Source organism: Anser brachyrhynchus (assembly GCF_964034855.1).
Source record: "Anser brachyrhynchus genome assembly, chromosome: 9".
In the NCBI taxonomy this organism is placed as follows: Eukaryota; Metazoa; Chordata; class Aves; order Anseriformes; family Anatidae; genus Anser; species Anser brachyrhynchus.
Genome location: NC_137703.1, coordinates 18,761,615 through 18,780,364, shown reverse-complemented (window position 1 = coordinate 18,780,364; position 18,750 = coordinate 18,761,615). Strand labels below are relative to the sequence as shown.

The following is an 18,750-nucleotide window of genomic DNA, read 5'->3' as shown; positions in this document are numbered from 1 at the left end:
GCACCATCTGTTGTCCAGACCGCACAGCGGACTCGGGTGATGCAGACATTCACAGCTGCGCAGAAAGCTGCTGTTCTCCGTGTTTAAATTATTGAGAAATACCCTCCGAATGAACAATTTACCTGATTATAAAAGTGTGATTCGGTGGATGCACACAGGATTCGGGTGGCTGCGGGGTTACCTGCTGTACTGGGGGCTGGTCAGCTGGGTGAAGGCAAGGGGAGAGCTGGGCAGAGACGTGCCCAGGTGCCTCGCTGGGAAGACACCGTCACTGCTGGGAGCACGACTTGGTGCGGTGCTTGGACAGCGGATGGCTCAGGGGGGCACGCTGCACACCGGGTCACGGAGCCTTTCCTTCTGTTCCCTGCCCCAATCCTTCCCACCCCAGGACAAGCCCCAGACCAGACCGGCCTGTGCTAAAAAAGGAGCAACACCTGGCTCGGCTGCCAGCCTGCATGAGAGAGGGCCGGACCTGGCAGGGCTGACACAGCCCCAGGGCCCGAACAAACACGTCTCGATGTCCTGTTCCTTCGGCATGAGAAACACTGACGGGCCAAGATCCCTCGCTGGGAGCCAAGCAGCGCTCCCTGGGGCCGGGGAAGATCGTCCGCGGTCACCGCGGAGAGAGACACCAGCGTGCTCCAGCCTGGCAGGAGCCGTCCTGCCCGGGCTGCCCGCTGCAGGGACGAGCAGAGCCCGTCTGTGCGAGTGAAACGGGCCGAGAAATTGGACGCCCTGAGTAACCCAGCGAGGGCAGAAAGCACCCGGCAGGGCGGAGGGCGAGGGCTCCCCACGGCCAGCATCCCCAGCGCGGCAAGCACCGCTGGGCTCCCCTCGACACCCCCCCGGCATGGGGCGCCGGCCGTCCACTGCGCACAGCCTCAGGCTGCACGAAAAGAGCATTTTACAGCCTGTCAGCCTGCCCGCTGAACGGCGTAAACAGTTTTAGCTGTTTTTAGCGAAGTGGAGACTGTGCTGTTCCTCGTACGTGCAGTATCCAGGGCGGAGGGGAAGGCGAGGGGACAGGGCAGGACAGCGCGGGGCGGGCGTCCCTGGGGGGCACGGCGCTCACCCCTCACGCCGCAGCAGCGGGGACCATGCCTGCGCTGACAGAGCCCAGCTGATAATCAGCCTCCCGCTATGTTTTATAGACATCTAAATATAACCTTGTGCTTATTTTTAATTCTCAGGGAAGGCTGCGGTCCGCAATCCGTCATTTCTGCATTTCTCACATTCTCAGGCTGGGATCAGACCCAGCAGAGCAAACAAGGTCAGGCTGAGCACGAGGCCGGTGACCACGGTTCGCGGGGAGCCGAAAACACCCCAGAGCCCCCGCAGGAGCTGCTGCCTGCCAGCACCGCCACGGTGGGCACAGCCGGGCCACCCCTCGCTTGGTGGCAGGCTTGGTACGGCACCGGGCAGAGCAAAGGCGTTCGAGGTGTTTTCACATCCTGCAGGCAGGAGCGGCTCCCTGCGTCGCACACATCTCACCCTGTGCCGGGAACAGGAGCCGGCTCCGATGCCCAGACCCAGCGGGTAGAAGCACAAGGACACAAGCGTGGGGCTGTGGCAGCGGGGTGTGCCCCAGCCAAGAGGTGGCAGTGACCGTCGCCTTCCTGCCCTCCTCTGGGAAGCAGAGAGACCGTCCGGGAGGCTGCTGATGGACCAGGAGTCATTCATCACCATGGCATTTTCCTAACAGCTGAATCGAAATGCCATGCCGTAATTGCAGCACTACCTATGAAACACGTCACGTCCGATTCTCAGATACTAGCAGCCTAACAAACTTCTCCAGCCATGCATTTCGGGGGTCAAGCCAAGAGCTGGCAGAGACAACAATCTGTCTGGCTCCTGGCCAGGGAGAGGCAGATGAAAACCTCTCATCTCCACTGAGTCCTCCAAACGGTTCTCCATCCCATGTTACTGGGATTGCATGAGGGGTGATTGACTTAGGTCTCAACCCTGCCTGGAAAAATTATTGTCAAGAAAAAAAAATAATATCCAAATTCTTCAAATGTTGGACCGACAGCTTGACCAAAATAAGGAAGCAAGCAAGCAGCTATCCAACAGCTCCTCCCTTCTTCGTCCTTCTCCTCACTACTTCAGAACTCACCCTTGCTGACTCCCAGCTCTACATGTAAGAAATTAATTCATTTACACATCCTCTTATTCCCTCCTAGACAGCCATCTCTTTAGAGCAGCAGAAATTCAGGACACCTCTCTGCTGATACTCCCTTGGATGAGCTTTCCCCATCCCCGGGGACTCCAGCTCCCTGACGCTGCTTCCCCATGCTTGCCTGGGACAACACCTTGCTCTGGCATTCCCCGGCCCAGTTTTGCAGGCAGGGTTTGCTGAGGTTACATCCCGTTAACCCCGGGCTGCCCAGGAGCGACCAGGGCACGAAGCCTCCTCTGAGACGCAGCGCCCACTTCGGAAGGAGAGAAACGCAGGAAAAGACAACTTTGGTTTGGCCTAAGGCTGAAACCTGCGACAGACTGAAAACCATCGGCAGGGCTGAAATTGCTCTGATGATTTCCACTGGCTCTGACGTGTGCCAGCTGCTCAGAGGCCGGCCTGTTAGCCCAGCTCTGTTTGAAATAAAGCTCTCCCCAGCACTGCCCCGTCCCGGGCGATTCCCTTCTTTGGTGCGGCAGCCGCGGCTCCAGACGGTGCAAGGAGAAGCAAACATTTCTCACACAATCATTTACTAACACACTGGGGGGAAAAAAGAAAGAAAGAAGAGAAAAAAGACATTCAAATGTGTTAATACAAGCCTGCAGACACACTTCCTCCACCAGCCGCTAACAAGGGCTCCCAGTTTACCCAGAGCAGCAGCTGTTCACGGGGGCTTGTAAGAGCCGAGCCCCTGACAAGTGGGCTTTCAGGCACTGACTTCCCCCCAAAACATTTCTGTTTGGGTTCCTTTGAAGTTCCCAAACCAGTCTTTCCCCTGGTACGGATATCTTCACCAGCTATCACTTGCAACTGGATTATATAAGCGGCCCCAAAACCAAGCAATGACCAGGAAAAAGTAATGGGAAAACCCAACTTTTAAGCCAGCATGCGCAATAGCAAATGGAAAATACAGCATCTTAGCTGACAGCTGCTCGTGCCCTTAGGGACAGTGACATGCTAGCCGGACTTCATTTCTAAGGAGACTGCAGCAAGCCAACTAGGACTCAAAAGAGCTGGTAAGCTTGATTTTTTTTTCCCCTCTTACTAAATTCTGGATTTTCTCTTCTTTTGGGCTAAATCACAGACAGACTTCTCTGTTCACAAGAAGTTTCCTTTATTAGGCTTATTCTTGGAATAGCTAGTGATTATTTTAAACCAAAAATAGCCGATCTCCCTTAGATTCACACTCCTGTTTTTGGAAACGCTATTTAGAGATCAAAACTCCTAAATCAAAAGTAGTCAGGAACGACAGTACAAAAACACACGGCTCTTCCAGTGAGCACTGTAAGGGTACCTCTGGATTCCCTTCTTTCCACAAAGAGCCCCAGGAAGGCTGCTCTTGCTCCAAGTCTCCCTGAGCTCTACATGCTCCTTGCTGGAAACTTGTGCCACTCGGATTTAAGGGGTGAGCCGCGGGAGCAAGTCACCGCTGTAACTGCAGCAAGAAGCACGCTGCCTGTGCTGCGTGCAATCAGCATAAAAAAGAAAAGAGATCAGCATAACCCAAACCCCCAGCTAACGCCCTTTGAAGAAAATACAGGAGCTGGAAAACATAGTATTTTTTTCTCCGTTTTGTGCAAAGAGTTTGTGTGTGTATGTATATATACACACACACAAATACACATACACCTTGCTGTGTGGCACTTTAATTCTGAACGGCGTAGTTCTGATGGGTCATATTCATTTGTCAGCGCAGACTTTCTGTAATGCATAGGAGCTTTTATTTCCTCAGGAGCTCCTGTATTATCTGACAGCCACCAAGAGCACTCAGTTCATCTATTCCTCATCTGAAAAGGTACCACTGACATTCAAATGCCAGAGAATTCCTTGGTTTCTCGAACAAGCACTTGTGATCGGAGTCAAAATGTAGCAACATCTACTAGAAATCATCTTCTATTTGCTTATCACAGCACTTTTCTCATTAAAAAGGAGAAAATTAGGCTGCAAAACATAACCGTGGTGGAGAGCCACCCCGGGGTGCTGCGGGATGCACACCTCTCCTGGCCTCGCAGAGCAAGGCAGGAGGACGATGGCCAGGAGGGCTGCCCTTCCCGCCCTGAACTCACAGGAGGGCTGCTCTGTGGCACCAGCAGGAGGCCTGGCTCCAGCTCTCTGCACTGAGCACATGACGCTGAAGCTTTAATGCTATTTCAGTTGTAGGCAGCGTATGAGAAAGCAGAACTAACCCCAGCAAAACCATCAAAACACAGCTCAAGAACTGGAATTTTGAGGCAGATTTTATTGAACACAAGGGTATTTTCAGGCAGCTGAATGTCCCCAGATGGCTTGTGCTGATACTGGAGGGTGCTGGCATCAAGAGGGAGGACATGGAGCTGGGACGGGCCCCCCCGTTTAATGCAGTCCTTTTGGGTACGGCAAACTGGCCACCTTGCAGCGTGCCCAAATACACATACCCCAGCTCAATCCCCAGGGTACTTGCACGATTTACTTGTCCACTCTAGGTCCTAAGTTTCAGACTATGGTCACTGGTCTGGTCCACAAACACCCAGCCACGCCATTCCTTAGCCCCAAAACTGCCCCGGGCAGGGGCTATGTCCCCACCGCAGCATGCTGGATCCCGATGGCTTGAAGAGTTCCTTAAGCCTACATGTTGGGTGCTGCCTGCTGGACTCACTGTGCAGAGCATCGAAGTTTTCTTTAAAACCCCTTCACATCCCACAAGGAACACAATCACGGTAACCTCTTTGCTATTTAGCTTCCATTGAAGCTGTTATGCCAGAGCTAATGAGACACTATTGGAAATACGATATTTAAATAACTCTCGTAAGAAAAAAACAACCCTGCAAGGAAGTTGCTCTGAAATATTATTTTTTGTTGGAAATTACAGAGCTAAGGGACTGTAGAGGCCACACTGTTATCCACATTTATTGTGCTGTATGCCACTTAAAATCCTCATAACAGGATACCCTTTTGTTCCAGGGTATAATCTCTGCTTGGGGAGCAGTATTATACAACGGTCATTTAAAAATATCTGTTTCTTAAAAGCCTGATCCAAACCTGCTAAGGACCCACCAGTTTCTGTGAGCCTCGGGACAACGCACCCGGCTGGCCATACACACCTGGTTTGGGGTAGCCACGCTAATTGCGCTGATGAGATTAAAGAAGAATATGACCCTGCATCGCCCAGACACTGCATAAGGTGTGCTCTTGCAATCCAAAAAACACAATTCAGGTGGAAAAAAAACCCATCATCTTAAGTTAATACTGTTGCTCACTAGAAGCCGAAAGCCTGACCGTTAACCTCTGTTCACATCAGAGCAGGGTAAGCGTGCGGTACACGCGGCGATAAACCACCTGCCCAGCGTAAAGGCGGCTGAGATTCGGACACAAGCTCTGCCAGAGGAGCTTGTGCTTCCAACAAGCCGTTCACTCAGCCGGACAGAAGTTAAAGCACGTTGCTGCTAACCGAGCAGAGCTTTGCGAAGAGACCAGCCCCAGATGTCCCAACATCTGCCGGGCTCAGTCCCAAGCGCCAGCTGCCCCAGTGCAGAAGTGCAGCCCTGCAGCCTGCTCCTCCCCACGCTGGATTTGCTCCAGGGCTGAGATCCTCGCTTCTCCCGGGGCCCTGTCCTGGCTCAGCTTGCTGGACTCGATGCCAGTGCCCCACCGGATGGAGAAGGGCCATCAGGCCAAGCAGAATCACTTTCCTTCAGATATGTTGATTAAAACTTTAACTGTGCCTTTTTTTTTTTTTTTTTTTTTTTTAAACTTTTAACTCTGCTTTGTTAGTCAAGAGTGGGGGGTTTGTTCGCTTTATTATTTTTTTCTTTCAACCTCTAAAGTTAACAAAGCCCTTATCCACTTCAGGAACCAACACCATGAGGGACTCAGCAGGCTTCCTCCTTTGCTCACTGCTGCTGGTGGCCCCCTGTTGCACAGAGGTGGCCGCCCCAGATCCCCAGCCCGACCCCAAAACACCATGCGCCAACTGGATGGGAGGAGCACCCGGCTACCCCGGCCACAACGGGCTCCCCGGCAGGGACGGGAAAGATGGAAAAGATGGACTAAAGGGAGAGAAAGGAGAGCAAGGTTGGTGAGGAGCGTGGGGTACGCTGGCACTGGAGGAGCTCTGCACAGGGTTGGGGTGGACATGGTGTCTCACACCACGGGTGCTGAGGTCATCCAGCCTTTCCTCAGGGGACAGGCCTCGCTCCATGCCGCCGAGCAGATCCCCAAGCCACAGTCCCTTCTGCGTCTCAGGCCAGTGGGTTGCGGCCATGGGCTCGCAGGGTACAAACAACTCCTGATCCCAACTCTGTCCCCCAGGTTTGCAAGGCTCCAAAGGTGACCAAGGTGAAAAGGGAACCCCAGGGCCAGAGGGGCCAAGAGGATTTCCAGGATACCCAGGGCTGAAGGGAGACAAGGGCGAAGGGGCCTACGTTTACCGCTCCGCGTTCAGCGTTGGGCTGACAGAGCGAGCCCCCCACCCCAACGTCCCGATCCGCTTCAGCAAGATCTTCTACAACGAGCAGAACCACTATGACGCCAGCACCGGCAAGTTCCTCTGCAGCATCCCCGGCATGTACTACTTCGCCTACCACCTGACGGTGTACATGTCGGACGTCAAGGTCAGCCTCTACAAGAAGGACAAGGCGGTCATCTTCACCTATGACCAGTTCCAGACCAACAACGTCGACCAAGCGAGCGGCTCGGTCTTGCTCCATCTCAGCTCAGGGGATGAGGTCTGGCTCCAGGTCTATGGGGAGGGGGACAACAACGGTGTCTATGCTGACAACATCAATGATTCCACTTTCATGGGCTTCCTCCTGTACCCAGACTTGGATTTCCATTAGGGCAGGGTGTGCTACATGGGAGAGGACAAGACAGCTTAACCCCAGACAGAGCTCTGGGGCACTGGCGCTATAGCTATACTATATTCACCAGAAAATTGCCTTTTGTGGGGGCAACGATTGCCAAGGGTGGACCCTATCTCTTGTAAAATCAGTGAGGTTATACACAAATGACTTGTCTGGGGCCAAGAGTTCACTCCTACCTCTGCTCTTGCTCTCCTTGTGGAGACCTGGGCCCAAAGTCAGCCACCACATTGTGAAACAGTAACTCTAAAGATCAGCTGGCCTTTTTTAAATATAAAGCTGACTAAAAAAACGATTATTTTTAAATATCGCATTCTGTTTCCCTTTTTTAACCACTTGGATTCATTTAAAACAAAAGTACATATTTTAGCCAGCATTTTAAAATTTGAAAGCCATCTTTGTGCTTGCCTGCAGCTGGAACCGATGGCTGCGGTTTTGCCATTACATCTCCCAATCTTATTACGGCCTTTGATGTCCACCCATGGTTTGTCGTCTCCCTTTTTTAGCCCAGATCATTGAATATATTCAGATTATTAACCTTCATTAACTTTAATCCTTTGATTTTCCTTTTATGTTTATCCCCTATCATTATCTCTAATTTAGATGACGTGCTCATTTAGGTCAGGGATCTTCTCTTTCTGTTTATCTGAAAAGACTTAGGGGCACCCGTGAGGCTACGCAGCAGAAGCAGCCCATTGCCTGTACGGCTTTGGGGGTCCTGAGGTGGGCACAGATGAGCAGAAGGTCCTCGCAGCTCCTGAGATGGAGTTGGCCCTTCCCAAATTCACTGACCTGGCACTGGAAGTGGTGGCACGAGCGCTCATTCAGCACAGAAGCTGTCAGCACGTAAGGTGCCCTGGTTTCCACCTGCAGACTGGCAGGATCCTGTCCCGTCTCCCCTCCGAATAGTTCCCAAGCTCAGCCACAAGCTGAGAACCAGCACGGCCATTTTGCTGGTTTTCCACACCATAAGAGTGCCACTGGCACAGGCTCACGCACCAGCCAGGCAGAGTTCAGGCGCTGCAGCCTCCCACACCGAGGGAGGCACGAACACCCCGAGACCTGCCCCAGCTCTCAGCAACGTCAGCTCGATGGAGGGAAGAGCGTTAGGGCTGAGATTGGTGACAATCCTGTCAGGCTGCTCCCCGAGGAACCTGCTTGACTTTCAGTGAAAAGAGCATTTGATAGCTTCTCAGATACGTTAAAGAAGACTCCCACTGAGCTTGAGAACAAGCTAGCACACATCAGAGCTAACGCGTTACCACAAGCACAAGACAGCACGAAAAGCTTCAACTGAAAATATTTCCAGCAGCTGCGTTTTCTACACTACAGTCAACTACCACACCACAAATTACAACAACAATAAAATACTGTCTCAATAAAGGATGCTCTTGTGTTTTTGTATGCATTGTTGGGAAGGGTTTAAAGAAAAGGGACATTCTTGCAGCCTTACCAGGCAGCCCAGGGAAAAAAAATAGTATATGGAGATTATATATAAATACACATATATATAATATAAACACACTGAGCAGATCGCAGTGTGGCTCGCTCTGAGCCAGGAAGGCAGGGGCACCTGCGCCAGCACACACAGGGTCACCCACCTTTTGCTTTCTTAAAAAACTCCTGTTTAGCTGTCGTCGGGGCTTCAGCATCACACCACCTCGCACTGTGTTCCCTCCTTCTCAGGGAGGATAAGCTCGGTTTTCCGGACTAAGTCCCCAGATCCACCAGCCAGGAACCAGCAGAATGGTTCCTGAGCAGCCAGGAACTGGAGAGGCTCCTCTAGCCCAGGCAATTTCAAACATACCAGACCTAGCAAGTCCTGAAGTGACGCTCAGGTCGATAACGTTGAGTTCAGACAGCTGGGAAAAAAAGCCTGCTCCTACTGTGGGAATGGGAGGAGCAGGGGAACAAAACTAATCCATAAACAAAAGGAGATTTAAAAATGAAACAATTGCTGGATCAAATCGCATAAAAAGCTTAAATCAAAAGGAGCAAATCAAAACTTTGCAGTGTTGTGGCTTTTTTTTTTCCCCTCAAACATTTTCAAATGGATTTTCTGAAGGCAGGGAAAATGGAAACTACCGAAGTGCTAAGAGACTTTTGGAATAGGCAGTAGGAGAAAATACTGATTTACACACTGGCTCCCAAGAGGCAGCCAGAATAAATTACTCCTTTCCTTGCTGCCGCACAGCAGGAGCAAATATACTTACAGCAATATCCCTTGCCCCAGGACTGAGAGGCTTGGATACAGCTCTTCACCCTGCCACACAAACCTGATGCCATGTGCTTGCCGCCAGGGCACAGCCCTGGGTTTCTTACCCAGCCCACACAAGGCCCCAGCACCAGCACCACCCTGTCAATGCAGCTCCCACCCAGGCCAGCAGCATCTCCTGCCCCAAGCTGCCACAGCTGCAGGGAGTGTTGGAAACCTGGAGACCAGCGCTACGCTGGCCCTGATGGGAAGAGGTCACTGAATCCCACATTTTCCTCCCCCCACATGAATTCACCCCACTCGGGATGCTCCCAGGTGCCATCAGACCCTGTGGCTGATGACCAGCCTCCAGGAGAGGCCCAGGGCCACCATCATTGGCCTCCTGGTGGCCACGCAGGTGTCTGCATGCAGGCTCCCAAGGAGACATCCACACCAAAAACATGCCGGGCAGCAGCTGAGACAACATCGGCTGATCCTAATTGCGCCTAAACCCCCTGTAATCACTTGTGTCAGTAATTAACTGGGCTACGAATAGCAGTCACGCTAAACCATGAAGAGCTACAAGAAAGAGATAAATGGTTTTCCTGGAGGACTTGCATCACATTTACTTGTCTAGTATAAAGTTGCCAGAGGCTTTTTGGCAGGGAAGGCGGCACTGGATTTAGCTACCCTGCGTTGTACCTTCCCGCAGGAAGGGCCAGCAGATTTAGTTTTCCCATTTAAATGCTTTGGACAAAACCCATCCTGAGCACACCCAAACCGGGAACAGGACTGTTGGGAGTTTTTGACTTGTTTGTGCTGGATGTAGGTACAAGATGAAGAGACTCAGCGTGCCAAAGGCAGGGACAGTAAATCGGCAAACCCCACCCACAGCTCATCTTCCACAGACTCATCCCAGCACACCCGTCCTGCCAAACTCCACTGCTCTTCAAGGACAGCTGTGCGCCCTCCTCATGTGCAGGCTCCGTGTGTTACCCTCCCCTGACTCCAGGGGGTTTATTCCAAGTGAAACAGGAACATGAAACTTCAACTATTTCCTCCTGTGGCCGTATCAGACAATTTCAACCCACAAAGAAGCCTGTGGAACCCCTCCCGTAAAGCTGTAGGACAGCAGAGGGGGAGAAGATCCCACCTGAAGCCACGTCCCCTACAGAGCCAGGGCAGGGAGGAGCAGGGGGTACGAACCAAGACACTTTTTCACAGCCAGGTCCCTCTGATCCCGTGGCTGACTCTGAAACAGAGTGCTCTTCTCAAAGGGGTCAGGCACAGCTTTCTCCAGTCTTCACAGGGATTTTTAGAAAAACCATTTTATTTCTTTAACATATTCCAATGAATGTTTTAAGGCCGTCTGTCACCTTGGAGGCAGTGAGAACAGAAGTGGGATTCCCACAGCACAGTGCCCATAGCCCGGCAATGCCGAAGCTACCTCAGACCAGCAGGAAACCACACGCAGACCCAGCGCAGCACTTTCAGTGCTACCCCAAGGAAGCCAAGACCAAAAACCACCCAAAGCAATGCCTTTTAGGTGATTACAAGGAGGGTCCTTTCCAGCCCCGTGAGGAGGTTACGAGGTTACACGAGTTCATTTAACGAGACCGTAAAGGCTCATACGCACACACCGCAACTGCGGGCAACGTAGCATGAACACAGCTGAAGGTGCAGCCGACTGGAAATCCACTACAAGCAAACTGAATTTTCCACAAAGAAGGCAGAAAACTTTCACCAAAGGTCCTATCTGCTAGCTTTAAAAGGTGGCGTTCCTGTGTCCCTCTGTTCTGAGCTGCTTGCAGCTGCTTGCAAAAAAGGGCTATGCCGTCATCTGCCGAGCGTGTTTCCATGTGCTCAACAACCACATATTCAGAGCTAGATGCCTGCCCGCCTCCCAACTCCCCCAGGAAGCAGGAAGAACCCCATTTATTCATCTAAATCAATTCCTTTATTGAGAAAAATACCTTCTACTTCAATTATCGAAGTAAAATATTGAAAGGAAAACCTCTGATTTTCATTCTCTAGAAGTTAACTTCAAACCAAACCAAACCACCAAGGAACACCCACTGCTGCGCTCGGTCTGAGCTTCCATTCCTGCTTGCACGCAGAGCAATGGAGCTCTGGGTTCTCCTGCTGCCCAGCTCAGAAATGGCACAGCAGAAATACCACGCCCAGATCAAAGCCAGCTTCCTTCAGCCTTGGAACTTTCTCTCCCACACAATGACTTTTTTCAGCTGAAAATAGTTTGCACATTCCTACTGTATTGTAGCAGCTGGCAACTTCCTGCAAACAGAATCGGCCTTGTGAGACTACCATCGGGAAAGGGCTGACATTTCAGCGTTCTGCAGCCTGTGCTTTTCATCCGGGCTGCACAACCGGCTGCACCCGTTCGAAAGCATTTTGGTACTTAGGACCTCAAGCTGCCAAGACAGAGGCAGGTGGCCAGCCTCCAGTGCTGCAGCCTGCCTCACTGAAATCAACGGGACACCTCACGGCACTAGATTCAGCACCTCCATAAATCTCCTCGGACTACAGCATTTATTTGGACATTAAAATAGCAAGTAGTACCCAGCTGATTACAAAGTCACCAAAGTGTGTGTGAAACACTGCTACGAGAGGCTCATGTTTTAACTTAGAAACGCCTGTTAAGAATGGTGTCAAAATCCACAAGAGATACAGGAATCAAACCTCAGCAAATGAAGCGTCAGGCAAATGCCCTTTACATCAATTCTTATCAGAAATTTGACATCTTATAATTATTTCCTGATGACAGGCTGAGTGCCTGCAGACTAATTAGACCGAAACACTTGACAAATGCTAATGTAGAAACAATTTGAAGCTCAAGGGTGTTTTGTTCTTCAAATTAGCCTTTCCATTTTAATACTGTCCCAAAAGAGACCCAAACAAATTGAAGTCCCTGATGAAAATTCTTACTCTGAAGCCTTCTTAGAAAAAGGAAGTTATATACACACTCCCCGTCCATCCAGTCTCATTCAGAGGCAGCTTTATACTCCAGACGACTGACAACACAACACATGCCCTCGGTGTCACCCCACTCTGAAGAACATACCTGTTCATTTCACCGTGTCCTGAGAGAACAAACCCGAGTCAGGCGCCAGATTTAAATGCAAGCTCAGTACCCGGGAAGTAATATCCAATTAGTGCTCGCAGCAGCTACGAACAGATGGGTATCAGCTGCACACCAAGACAGTTCATCTAATCAAGGGGCTTTCTTCATAACACATTTTATACTGTGTGAAAGTGTTGGGATTAGTAAGCTCCTCCCCTATGGACATACTTCCCACGTGCCAACAGCCTGCTTACACTGCTTTTTAACATGAAACATTGAGATTCTGGAAAGCTTCACAAAAAGGAGTTGGCTGTACCTACCTTGAGCAGGTGGCTAAACCCCTCAAAAAAGGTGGAAGGGACTGAGGAAATATTCATACTGAAGATCAACTAATTCAGGAAGAATTTATTTTGTAGAACATATATTCTCGCTGCTGTGATCAAACTTCAGACTTGTGTTTCTTAAAGGTTAAGGAAGGCAAGTGAAAACCAGAGGACAAACCTATATAAAACAAGGACAATGAAGTATTCCAAAAGCAAAGACGACTAACTTGAAGAACCCGAGCATCAGCAAAAACAACCAGAAGAGCAGAAGGAACAGCTGTTTCTTAAAGCTTTTTTAAGTGCACCTGCTCAGAACGCACCCTCTGTCTGGTAACAGCTCACTTCCCAAAACCTAGCTGAGAGAAAGCACAGCACCGAAGACAGCAACTTTGTTTGGACTGTTTCTAACACTCAACAGTCAATGTTTACATTGGTATCAATGAAGAAAGCGTGAAATCCCTCCCTCTTCAACCAAAGCAAGAGCTAAAATGGAAAAGCAGACTGCTTCAGCGAGCCTGAAGGAGCTCGTGTTCCTTGAGGGACACATTGCAATGCCAGACACTGAGCAGAGTAAGTGTCAGAACACTGCTCTAAGGTACTCTGAATGACAAAATGGAAGATGTTGAGAAATCCACAAGAACACGATAAAAAACCACTTAGTTCTACTGTTCTCGTGTAGAACTTTAAGTTTAAAAACATGCAAAAACCTGTGCAAGAGGTATGGAAGGAAAGTGTTTCATTTGGGATTTTTCCATACAGTTTAGCATTTACAGCTATCAACATTCCAGATGAAATTTAAGTCTCTTTAAAGAAAAATCAGTCACAGGATTATTTCTGTGATAAATGAATGGAATTATCGCCAATCTATTCTTAATCACCAGTGATAGGATGTGAGGGAACGGTGTCAAGCTGCGACAGGGGAGGTTCAGGCTGGATATCAGGAAGAGGTTCTTCACCGAGAGGGTGGTCACGCACTGGAACAGGCTCCCCAGGGACGCAGTCATGGCACCAAGCCTGTCGGAGCTTAAGAAGTGTTTGGACTGTGCTCTTAGTCACATGGTCTGAATTTTGGGGTAGTCCTGTGTGGTGCCAGGAGCTGGACTCAATGATCCTTGTGGGTCCCTTCCAACTCGGCATATTCTATGGTTCTGTGAATACAGATACCACTTTGATCTTCAAGGATTAATATAAGATTAGAGGAGAGGATTAAACTCTTGACTCTGAAACAATGCATTAAAAACTCTCTGGCTCCTCTCATTCTGAGATTCATTTTGGTCTCTGAAAGGCACAATACCATACACTTATTTTTCCAAAAGTAAAAGCCTGCATCAAAAAATGCTATGATCAGATTACTACTTTTTGTTACTGTGCTACTTAGATTAAAAGAAAGTACTGATAGGAACTGCACATCTATCTTGAAACTGGAGAAGACACCCACTCTTCCTGGCGCTACTGCTAAACATGAGAGTCAAAGACTATTCTGAAGAAACAGTCATCTTAGCCCTAGATAATCCTAAACTGCAAGACGAACAAATCTTCTCCAGGCAGCAATACATCTTGCCCTGTATCTTTATATAATATCCAAAGCAAGAACAAAGTAGTGCATTAAAAAAAAAAAAACCACACTCAGAACACAGCAGTATCTACTTTCAAAGTATATCCCAGAAAGAGTTTTTTGTTAGTATTTTATTGAATGAACACATCAGCAAGTGTAATTTTAAGAAAAGCCTACGCACAGCTTCCTAGAAGTAACAGTCCACAATTCTCTCCTTAGTTATCTTTCACCATCTGGCAGCTTACACAGGTTCCACCCCTCCGCAGGATTTTCCTGTTTTAATTATTTTAATAAATAACGGACACCACAGGCGATCCTAGAGAAAACTCCACATCCCAGCACTGCATAGCAGGACAACTAAGTTCACTGGATGTCATCATCATCAAAGAGATCTTCAAAATCTAGTCAGAAAAACAAGACAAAGTAAAATTAAGCTTTGAAGTCTCAACCGTTACATATGCACATAGCACACAAGCAGTTCATTGTCACTGGAATTAAAGAAATGAAGGTGAATTAGGTACATGACAGTTACTGTACTGCCAGTCACTAGATGTGTAACATCAGCACAGGAGAAGACAGAAATGAAAAAGAGGCAGACCCAAGGAACATGCTCACTACCATATGTGAATTTAACTGCTTCACTTGTAAAACGCAAGCTTTGTGATTAAACTCATGAAAGCAAAGTAAAGCTTGAAAGAAGGACTTTTTAAAATGCATTAATTAGCCATTGCATTCAGGATGGATAGACAGTGATCCGCAGACTACAAAGCCAAACAAGTATTAGCTTCAAGCATGCATCAAGATGAAGAAATTTGTGCAGAATTCCAGCCGCTGTCACAGTATTCAGGCACACATTTATACATTCTGCAGAGTTACATACATATTTGTGATTTACTGCTAAAAATCCCTTCCTTAATAAAGTTTGATTGCTGTGAAGCTGCTGCTAACACTTCCCTCGCACCCACAAAAAAAAAAACTACAAAAACTTGCTGTTAGCATATACTGACAATATACCTGTATATACTAACGATGTACCTGGTGCCAAGTCGTTATTCTGACAGAAAGCAACCTACAATTGCCACGCAATAAATACCTAATCCTCGTTTGTAAGAGCTTTCAAGGCAGTACAACAGCACAACCTGGCGGTAGAGCTTCTTGGCAAACCCTGCTCCTTAACAAGCCAGCTCCAAAAGAGACCTTTCTGACCTACTGGAAGCGCAGAATAAAAGAAGTGTGCTTTTCCCCGGGCCCTAACTCGTGAGCAGCGCGAGAAACCTTCGCTTTCAGCAGCCTTGCTCCGGACGCGCTGCCGGCGGCGCGCAGCCCTCACCGTTGAAGAAGTCCGCGTGCACCGCCTTCTCGTTGGCCGCCAGGTCCATCAGCAGCCCCGTGCTTCCCCCTGCCTGCAACGACACCCGGTGAGCGCCGGGAAGAGCCGTGAGCGCCGCCCGCCCTCCCGCCCGCCCTCACCTCGTCGAGGTCCACGTAGGGCCCGGCGCCCTCCGGGAACATCTCGTCCACCGCCGGCTTCATGGCGCCGCCGCCCTGCCCCGCCGCGCCCGCTTCCGCTTCCGGCGCCGCCGCTCTGCGCGCCCTCTCTATGGTCGCTCTGCAGGCGGGGCCCGGCCGGCCCCGCGGTTGCCATGGCGACGCGGCCTGGGGCCGGGGCCTGGGCCCTGGTGTCGGGGCCGGGCCTGGGGCCCCCGGAGCCCGCCCTGGGGCGGGGGGAGCGGCTCCGAGCCGGGCCGGGAGAGCCCCGGTGCCCTGCCGCCCCCCGCCTCAGAGCCGGGCCGGGGTTGGTGTTCGGCCCGCCCAGCGTATGCCAGAGCTTGCTTTCCTGAGGCAAGGCCACGAGCGTGACGCGTTAAAAAAAACAAAACAAAACCTCCTGACACAACCGACGAGTTTATTGACTTTGCACAACAGCAGAAACGGCAGCAAGGGAGGGCTACCTCTACCCGCTGGCCTCCCAGCGCACGCAGCACTACGCACACCTGCTCTAAGAGGAGCGGCAGGACGGGCAGGCCTGGCGCCCACCTGCACATGTCCGCCCACCAGGACGCGTCGCGCGGCCGAGGCACAAGGAGGGAAGCGATGGCTCAGTGCTCGCGGCTGGGCACGTGGTAGCCCAGGTGGCTGCCCAGAGGCAGCTGGGCGAACAAGGCTCTGGCCATTTCGTCGATCCTGTCGTAGGCTCCCAGTGCCCGGAAATACTCCACGTAGGACCAGAAGTCGCTGGAGGAGAAGGGCCAGTACGGCATGGCTACAGATTCCCGATAAAGATCTCAAATAATAAAGAAAAATGTCAATTAATGTAATATGAAGCATTTCTGTTGAAAGCTTGGGCCAATGAGGTTTGGGGTTCCCTGCTGCTGGGCACGGCATGAAAGAGGGAGCCACTAGCTCCTGAAAGATACTTTAGCTCCCTTAAAGATATTTTCCCCATTGCTCCTCCACTACATTTCCTCTGCCACGTAAAAATATAAAAGCCAAATATAAAATGGAAACAAAAATTCTGAAAATACCAGGAGCTGACCAGCCTTCGGCCTAAACCCAGGCAAACACAGAATCATGTACAATGTAAACACTTGCTGCAACCGCATAGATAGAAATGTCTTTCCAAGCAGCAAAGCTAAACCCGTATTTTGACTTTATTTAAAGCCCTTTTAAGTAAAAGGGAGCCATTTCATTCACTAGACTCAGCTTCATACCAGGGTCTTTAGTGGGAATTAAGAACCTTCAACAAGCCTACGATCAGACCTTAATTTCATAATTTTTGGTGTGCACAGGTACAGATAGCTGATAACAAACAGAACAAACCAGCCAAATGCTGACTGTGGTGGAGAACACACTGATGGTACCACTGAACTTACATTCACTTTGCAGTCTGCTGCTTGGCCAATGAAAGAAAACCGTAATTGTTGATAATGAGAACAGGACGTTGCACGAACAGTTTTGCTTTTAGATGCCACACGTTCACTTCAGAGGTTGCCAAAGAAATATTTGCTGTACACAAATAAAATTTAAGTGCGCTTAAACCTTAAACTTGTGAAAACAGATGATACATTCAAAAGATGTTAGAGCCATAAGGAAAGATGCAGCATGGGGGAAAATATTTTTAATTAGAAGTAATCACATCAGCTCTTACTCTGTATATATATTTCTGTTCTCCGTATCTGTTATAACATTCCCCTTGCATATCTGTGCCTGTGCACTCCAGGTGCTGCTGCCTGTCCTGCGGGTTAGATTTACACCAGCAATAGCAGTACCTTGTTATGACAGATATTTCTATGCAACCACCTTTTTCAAAATGAATTTATCTTATCAGTAAGCCGGTGTAAACATCATTAAGATGCTGAGTTGTTTTTTTTTTCTTTTTTGTTTTATAAATCAAAGGCAAACACCAATCCAATGGGCTAATCACCCAAAGCGTCACACACCACAGGGTGGTTGTGCTAAGGGGTTTGTTCCAATATTTCTTTAATTGGATTTGTGGCAATTTATAAATTTTAATCTTTTTGCTGTGGAACTGAGTATTTCTTGCCAATAAGTAGACAGACATCTAGTATTACTTATCGGGACTGCCAGAATTCTCAGATGTCTCTCATATATTTATAAGTCTGGTGCTTTCCAGTTACGTTTTTATAAAGCAGATCATTCATGACTTGACCTTAACCCTGTGGAGGATTCACCTTTAAGGAGTTGTCATATTTGTTACAGATGTTTTTTTCATTTTAAGATTGCAAATACATTACCTTACATTTTCATTAAACCTTAAAACTTCCCCTTCTTTCTCCACCAGAACTAGATGTAAGCGATTCTGAGAGCCTGAATCCCAACCCACTGAGTTTACTGATTTCCTGCCAAAACTGGTGCTAGGGATCAGGTCTGGGAGTTACAACTGACTCTCTGAATTGTTAATGATACATAGGAAAGAAAAAGATATAATTACCATCTCCTTCCTGAATTGACCGGCTATCTGTAAATAAACAGGAAACTCATCAATACCAGTTCTCGCACTGAAGGACTTTCTGTTAATAAAAAAAAGGTTTGCTGGGTAGCCAGAAGCTGACGAGCTCTTTGAGACACACACAGGGCCCTCCTTACAGCCAAATGTTTTTCTTTCTCAAACAGATGAGTAAAGAATTGCCCGTTTGTGGTCACTGAGTGCTACAAACCAAATACACCAGGAAGCAGTTACAATTAATACACAAGCAATAGCTGATACTAAATAGAAGAGACTTGTTCGGTAACAAAATATTTCGGACTGCTTGAAATATAAAGAAGAATAAACATATCAGTAATCATACCTGTTAGCATGTTCATCAGCATACAGAAGAAAAGGAAGCCAATAAACTTCATTTTTCCTGCAAGCTACTGTTTCTGAAAAATTAATCTGTACAACTGGGGATTATTAGAAGATATTAAGAATTATGCAAAATATATTATTTCTTCTTGTATTAGAAGAGTCTGTTCAAAAATATATTTAATTATTAATCTAGGCATAATAAGATTCAATTATATTTCCTTATATTTTCAGAACTGCATCAGAGTATTAAAAAAATACAGTACTGAAGTTTTAAATGAT

The 18,750-nt window shown here is 48.8% G+C and overlaps 3 protein-coding genes across 3 annotated transcripts; 1 reads left to right on the top strand and 2 right to left on the bottom strand.

The window, feature by feature from the left end:
• Positions 1 to 5,988: 5,988 nt before the first annotated feature.
• Positions 5,989 to 8,394, top strand: ADIPOQ (adiponectin, C1Q and collagen domain containing). Its single transcript, XM_080605165.1, has 2 exons — positions 5,989 to 6,226; positions 6,464 to 8,394. The coding sequence occupies exons 1-2, from the start codon at positions 6,016 to 6,018 to the stop codon at positions 6,988 to 6,990; spliced, it is 738 nt and encodes a 245-aa protein (XP_080461291.1). The 5' UTR covers positions 5,989 to 6,015; the 3' UTR covers positions 6,991 to 8,394.
• Positions 8,395 to 13,326: 4,932 nt separating this feature from the next.
• Positions 13,327 to 15,763, bottom strand: COPS9 (COP9 signalosome subunit 9). The gene is made up of 3 exons (XM_080605166.1): positions 15,633 to 15,763; positions 15,493 to 15,565; positions 13,327 to 14,563 (listed from the first exon to the last, which is right to left on the bottom strand). The coding sequence occupies exons 1-3, from the start codon at positions 15,693 to 15,695 to the stop codon at positions 14,526 to 14,528; spliced, it is 174 nt and encodes a 57-aa protein (XP_080461292.1). The 5' UTR covers positions 15,696 to 15,763; the 3' UTR covers positions 13,327 to 14,525.
• On the bottom strand, positions 13,327 to 18,466 carry OTOS (otospiralin). The gene is made up of 3 exons (XM_080605167.1): positions 18,115 to 18,466; positions 15,633 to 16,446; positions 13,327 to 14,563 (listed from the first exon to the last, which is right to left on the bottom strand). Exon 2 carries the CDS (start codon positions 16,421 to 16,423, stop codon positions 16,262 to 16,264), a length of 162 nt encoding a protein of 53 aa, XP_080461293.1. The 5' UTR covers positions 16,424 to 16,446; positions 18,115 to 18,466; the 3' UTR covers positions 13,327 to 14,563; positions 15,633 to 16,261.
• Positions 18,467 to 18,750: the final 284 nt, after the last annotated feature.